Source organism: Ovis aries, chromosome 18 (genome assembly GCF_016772045.2).
Source record: "Ovis aries strain OAR_USU_Benz2616 breed Rambouillet chromosome 18, ARS-UI_Ramb_v3.0, whole genome shotgun sequence".
Lineage (NCBI taxonomy): Eukaryota > Metazoa > Chordata > Mammalia > Artiodactyla > Bovidae > Ovis > Ovis aries.
The window spans coordinates 47013569-47020908 of record NC_056071.1 but is presented as its reverse complement, the minus strand read 5'-3'; the positions used below and the strand labels follow the sequence as shown (position 1 = coordinate 47020908).

At 35.7% G+C, this 7340-nt stretch overlaps 1 protein-coding gene across 20 annotated transcripts in view; it reads right to left on the bottom strand.

The window, feature by feature from the left end:
• Positions 1–471: 471 nt before the first annotated feature.
• Positions 472–7340, bottom strand: part of MIA2 (MIA SH3 domain ER export factor 2) — a 96545-nt gene continuing 89676 nt past the window's right edge. For all 20 annotated transcript variants that reach the window (XM_012098847.5, XM_012098850.5, XM_012098849.5 and 17 more), the window contains 4 exons: positions 6791–6913; positions 2790–2848; positions 1897–2131; positions 472–801 (listed from right to left, as the gene is read on the bottom strand). In XM_012098847.5, coding sequence (XP_011954237.2) covers positions 635–801; positions 1897–2131; positions 2790–2848; positions 6791–6913 — 584 coding nt within the window. In that variant the 3' untranslated portion in view covers positions 472–634. The remainder of the gene's footprint in view (positions 802–1896; positions 2132–2789; positions 2849–6790; positions 6914–7340) is intronic.

Sequence of the window (7340 nt, the reverse complement as noted above, 5' to 3'; positions counted from 1 at the left end):
AAATTTGCCATTAGACAATGTCCTGATTTTAAAATATGATCTTTAAGTGCATTAACTTCTTGCATATGTATAAGAAAAGGGCACAGTTTTGGTTAAGATAACTGAATGGAAAATATCCAAAAAAAGTATTATTTTTAGCCTCAAAGCCATTGGTAGAAGTAAAAAAAAACTAACTAATGGAACCATATTTATGAAAAAACTAGCTGATTTTATTATTATCAATGCCAATCAAGTCTTTAAATCAATCAAAATTTATTTAATTAGGCATAAAGTTACTTTCACATTTGTCTGCAACCATAGTAAATACAGTTCTTGGCATAAAGACACACAGCCTTTGGAGTTTAAAATATCCCCAACTGCAAGATTACATATATAAAACTCTCTTTATTGTTTATGTTATAGTGGATGAATTAAATTAAAATAATTATACCACCTAGAACAAAATAAAATGGAAATAATTTACTCATAAGATTCATATTTAAATCATCTTTATTTACAAAATACTATCCTGAGAATTATAATTCCATTAAGCTCCAATTTGAGCAAAAGTATAATCACTTAAGTAACAGCAGTTACTTAAACTGAAAATGAGAGAGAAGTCAAAATTACTTTTGAAGAGAGACCAACAATATGGTCAAATTTCTTGCGGTGGCTCTGGATGCTCAGTAGTAGGCTCATTTGAAGGTGGAATCAGCCCTGATGGGAACTCACTTCTACTTTCAGGATGTGGGGGTGGGGGAAAAAATCCAGCTCTCGGGGGAAGATAATGAGGAAAACCTCTTGGTGGATAGACATTTCTCACTGTTCAAAGAGATTGGTAAAAGACAGGTTTTAACTTTCAGCACCTGCACTGCGGCACCAATAAATCATTTGCTTATAACTTTCAGTACCAATCTTTATTTTCAAAAGATGACACCAGAATAATTATCTGATTTAACAAATGAATTTTTACAACATTGAGAAAAACATATGCTCTTCAACTACACGTGATTAAAGGGAGTATCACTCATTTTAGCTGCAGATTTTTGTCCTATGAAAATCTAACATCTTAACAGTTTTTAAACAGGAGAATTATTTCAAAATAGAGTAACTTACTCTCAAAAAACTTTCATGTAATGTAATTTTCACCAGACTTAAAATTAAGATCAGTAATTCCCAAATCTGACAGTATCCTAAAATATTTACAGTTATATAAAAAACTGTCTTGAAATTCCTCAAATAAAATTCATTTTAGTTCACTCTAAACTTTAAAGAGGAGGAATGAGGAAAAGAATGACTCTATCAGGCATGTGATAGGCTTTTTCCTAGTGTTTGTTAACCATGTATTTATTCTGCTGAAACCTGTAGTTCTAAATGGAAACAGATAGTCATAAAAGCAATAATTATTTCTTTTCTCAAATGTGAGGCTATGAGGAATTTTAATAAATTCAACAATTAGTCCAAACAGGATGATAAACACACTCTAGGTTTTAAATAAGTAGGACTACATGGGAGCTAATTATGAAAAAAGATTTTAAAAGATTTTTTTTAATACTTTAGCCAGTCATTTTAATGCAAAAATATAAACTAATTATTTTTACTAATTGACCCAATTTCTGTCTAATAAGAAAAAATAATTTTAGTCTTAACATAAGACTGTTGCAAAAAGTCAATGATTTTCCTGATTACTGAAACACAGAAATAATTCTACATCTATTAAGATGAATCAAGTTGAAGCCTCATTACAGATGAGACCTCATTACTGATGGCTGGCAATCTTTCCAATTTGGAAAAATAATGCTATACTTACAGAAGATGAGAAAAACTTTCCTCCATTGTATTACTACATAAATAGAAAATAAAATGAACGTTTCTGATCTACTCTGTAAGACATATATAAAGCTTTATAAAGCATACTTGCGAATGGCGGAGGTGGTGGGCCAGGGAAATCCCTTGGTGGAAAATAATCTCGGGGAGCTCCATACATGCTTCCTGGAGGAGGTGGAGGAAAAGGAGGCCCTCTTCTTATGAAAGGACCCCTTGTATCCACTGGAAACAATGGAACTCTGACTAGAGGACGAGGTGGAGGAACAAAACCAGGTCCAGCTGCTTCATTTTCAGTGGGAACAGATGAATCAGGAACATTTAAATTCTACAACAAATTGACATGCGGCAGTCACTGCAATAGCAAAGTTTGCAATAGCTTTCCTTATAAATTTAGGCTTAGAAGAAGGCATCTAGGCACCTTGGCAGAAAGCAGTCTGTGATACCATAAAAGGCTCCAGAGAAAGATTCTGTTTTCTACATCAGATGGATTTTAGCTATCATGAATATTTTATTAACTTAACAGAAAACAGCTTTAACCAACAAAGCAATTGTCCAATTAAAAATAAAACATAAGAATGGCCCAAGAGTACCAAAATATACATTCTTTTATTAAGCATACACTAAAAAAAAAACTGCTTATGTTAATATTTTCAAGGTGACCAAAAACCAAGATTGTAAGCACAGTGAACAAAAAACATACTTTAAAACAGTCCTGGATTTAAAATGAAAATCCAAGAGGGAATTCAAGTTCTTGTTTAACTATATAAACTAAATCAAGCCTTGAGTCTGTACATTGTACTTTATCACCATGGGGTACAATCGGAAAGGAAACAGCTATAATGAAAAGCATGAAGTACATTTGTCAAAAAGAAAGCAGCAGCTTTTAATCAAAAAACCAGATGCTGGCTAAATTACTATTCTAGTAAACCAAGAGATTAGAAAGATTCTGAACACATGGATACAATTCCACTTTCAATACTTACACCAAGATCATCTTTGCTTTCATTTCTACTGGATTCCATTTCTGAAGATACTCCCCCATCTAAAATTAAAAGTTAAATCATGAAAAATACATGGTTTATCACACCATTCTTACAACTTCAGATCACAAAGGACATTGATATCCCTACTCCCCTTGTCGGCACACAAGCCAGCTTGACACCAGCATCCTGCGTCAGTGCCACAAGGACAGCTTGAGGTCCATGGAACTTCCGGCAGACTCAGAGTTCTGTAAAGCCATGTGTTTGTAGTTTCCCCACCACGTGCCTAGACAATCCTGCAAGCTGCATCATTAAGGAAGCTTCCAGGAGACAGCATTCCTCTCCCTCTCCCCACTTCCTTTTCCTCCTGCCTTGCTTTCCTTTCTTCCTCCCTTCTCTCTCATCTTTCCTTCCTTATTCCTCCATCACATAACACAGACTAGCAATTGAATTAGCCACTGTTTCTAAATAAATGTGCCTGGGCTTTATCATCAAGAATTGCACAGGCTCTGAGAACATAAATTTAAACAACCCTCTCTCTGACCACAACTATCTGTCCCCTCCCAGCCTTTTCATTTCATTACTCTCACTATACTTGTCCTTGGGTATCACTGAAGCTTCCAGTCCTCTGATCTCTCAATTTCCTCCTTTCCTCATTTCCTTCCCTAATTAGCTGATCTTGGAGACTCCATTGCTAACAGCCAGTCACTAGCATCTTTGTCCTACTGGCCATTTTTCACCTGCCTAGGATTCTTCTAGACAATCTAAGAGCCTGATTCTGTACTCAGAGTCCCCTGCCTCAAAGAGCTTCTGCTGGGATCTTCCATTCTGTTTCCTCCCTCCACCCTTTCTGCTAGACCTATCCTATCGGCAAGTCTCTCCCAACTACTGCTTTAAAACTAGATAGAAAAAGAGAACCCCCTTACAGCTATCGCTCCCCTTCACAGTCAAAAGTGCTTCTTCTTGAAAAAAAAAAAAAGTTTTCTATATATATTATTCAGAATTCCTCCCATTTTGTCTCTCAATTGTAACTCAATCTATGTGCAGCATACACTGCTCCACTGAAATTACATCCCCCAAGATAAAATGTCTTTTTTTCCCCCTCAATTAAAATAGAACTTTCAGTTCTTATTGAATGTAGTTTCTCACGCTGTTGACTATTCGCTCCCTCTTTCAACCCTCTCAGCCTTCAGCTTCCGGGAGGGCACCTTCCCTACCTCTCCTTTCTAGCTGTGCCTTCTCAGTCTCTTCAGTGGGCTCCACGACCCCTCAGGGGTGTTCTCTTCAGAGCTCCACCCTCAGCCTCCTCTCCTCTCATTCTCTCCTTGAGAAATTTCACCCATTCTACAGCTCAAATTTGATGTAAACTACTACTGTACTTCCAGACGTTTAAGTCAGATCTAGATATTTCTTCCAGGACTTCTGAACTTGAAGTGCCTTGCAGCTGTTATCACAGGCGCAGCTAATTTAAGTTCAAAGTTAACTTAAAATATTTCCCATCAAACATTATACTGCTTCTTTCTTGCTCCTTGTCTCAGAACAATGAATGGCCCACATGCCTTAGCCAAGAAGCCAGCATCAGCCAAGACTCCCCCTCCTCCCTCATTCCATTCAATCTGAAGTCCTCCCAATTATATTATCTCTGTGTCTCTTGACATCTTTCTGTCTGCTCAGCTAAGTCACCACCATCATCCATGTGCATTTCTGTCACAGTGTTCTAAAACGTTACCCTCTCTCCAATCTCAACTGTTCCCTCTAATCTATTTCCCATAACACAACCAAAATAATTTCTCCAAAATGCAGGTCTGATCTGATTATTCTCCATTTAAAACCCTTTAACGTGTTCCCATTATCCCACAAGTAGGTCCAAAATTTCTGAACAGGTTTGCAAGGCCTTGAAAACTATGCGCTGCTTACTTCTACACGACTTGTTTCAATATTCTGACTTCCACTCCATGCTGCAGCCATATTTACAAGGCATTCCTCCCTGTGTCTTTACATATGCTATTCTCTCCTCCCAGAGCATTATCAAACATCATTCTGGCCCAGCTAATTCCAACTTTAATTCTCAGCTTATCCATCATTTCCTCCAAAAAGACTTCCTCGACAACCCCACATTCAAAACGTCACCACCTCTCCTCTAGGTTCGTGGCTCGTGGCCCATAAGCTCCCATAACATTTTGCGCTTGTTACTTTTGTCACTATATAGTGCCACTGCCTACAGACCACAGGTATAAGGAATGCTGACCTCCTACTCACTGAAACACAGCAGCTACCACAGTGCCTGTCAAACGGCAAACAGTCTACAGATATTCAGTGCATCAGTGGCAGGGCTGAGGCACTAAACTGATCCACTAGCCTCTCATTTCAGCAAAGCCTAAGGATCAAGACCATGGCTCTGGAGTCAGACAAGGTATCAAATCCTAGCTCTAACACTTCCTACCTGAGCTCTTTAGCACCTTTTTGAGCCTTGGTTTCTTCATCTGTAAAATAAGGGTCATACTATCTACTTTACAGGTTTATTGCAAAGATGAAATGAGGTCATTCATTTCATTCAATAAATGTTTACTGGTGTTTACTAGTGTTACTTAATGTATTTCTACCATTTCACACCACTTTCCTTCATGTAAATACCATACACTGATAAACCAATAACAAAACATTACATATATCTAAAAATTTTTCAGCTTACAAAATACTTTCACACACATTAACTGATTTAACCCTCATAAGATCAAGGGATTCATATCTCAATTTTACAGGCATTACCCATCAATAACTCATGCTCTTTTCTTTATTTTTGCTTATACTCTTCATTATTACTGGCACAGACCTTTACCTTTTAACTAAATTTTCAAATTCCCTAAAAGCAGTTCAAATGCCACCTCTTTCACAGAGTTTTCCCTGATCCTTCAACTATATGGGCATTTTCACTTTCTGTGAACATAATCTATTCTCTAATGGGACTTATCATTCTGACTAGTATCAGTCAAGCATATATATCTGTCTTTCTCCTCTATTAGTAATTATTAGCTCCTTAGAACTAAAAACTATACCTTACTATAACTATATTGTCTACCATGTCATGCAGTGTACCTTCTAAAGTGAAAGAACTTAAAAATTGCTTGCTAAATTGAATATTGTTCAATCGCAAAAAATGAACAAAAATGTGAAAATTTTTAAATAGCATTAGTTTAGAATTAGATATTTAATCACACATACTTTCATTCACATTAAGCTTGAATTAATGGGGAGAACAATTTTAAACACCAAACAGAAATAATTATAATAACAGAAAACCAGGCCACAGGTCTCCTTCTTTGCTTATTATTCAGAGAAGAATGATTTTCCAAAATAATACATATTCCAACTGGATAATTTCCCTCTCCTAAAATATATACCCTTTCCTGAGGAAATCTTTTACCCAGAAATTTTTCATTTTCTACTTTTAATCTTGTGTTATGTATTTCTAAAATACATTGGGTGTATGTAATTCCCAACTTCAATGGGTTACTCTGAGGTGGTTTAATAAAATGAGCCCCAGACAAATTGTTGGTTGCTCAGTAAATGTTAAATCTACCTAAGCATGAAAAATTTAAACAAGGTAACTGATTAACCCATCAACAGAGCATGCACTCAAATTATTTCTCTGATTTTCACATATCATTCACACAGCCTAATTTCTCTGATTACTACACAGGATTTGTGTAAAGTGGACTGGAAAAACTAGAAAATTAGTCATAGAACACAGTAAAATTCACCACCATAGGTACACAGAATAAAGTCATTGCAATAGTGCTCAAACCAAGCACCAACACATGTGCAGATGCCACGGATGTGTACAAAACAGCAAGAAACATAAAACCAGGAAGCTCTCAGGAAAGAAACTGTGGCCTTAAGAGCTAAGCAGAAATCACAATCACATTAGTCCTTTATGCAGCTTCCAGTTCTTTAGTATGCCATCATTACTAAAAAACACATATACAACACAGAATATTTCTTACCTGTTTTATCCAAAGAAGGCATATTAAAACTTCTGAGTTCTGCTGGTCCAGAAAGTCTACCAGAATTAGAATAAAATCCGTCTTGCCTTTGTGGAAGAAGAACTAAATCAGGATATGGCTGGCCTATAAAACATGTTTTTAAAATATCTTCATTAAAGATAAAAATCAAGTTTCCTTAAATTTAATACATTGAACATAGAATTTTTCTCTCTAAAAGACTGTGACACATATTCTTGGTAGATGATAGTAAACAATTTTAGGAAAACTACACACTTTACTTAAAGCAATAATTTTGCTTTTTAGTAAACACAAATATGACGACACCTTGGAGTTTGAAAGTTTACATTACTACATGTGCATCAGAATATATGAACAGAATTTAGTTACATATATATATTTATAGATAGATTTAACTTTAATTTTAATAATAGTGGAAGGAAGTGGATACATCAATAAATCAAAAAAAGGCTTCAAGGAGCTATCTACTAGTAAACAAAGAAAAGAGAAAATATGCTGTAAACATAGTAAGAAATAACAGAACTGATAATGA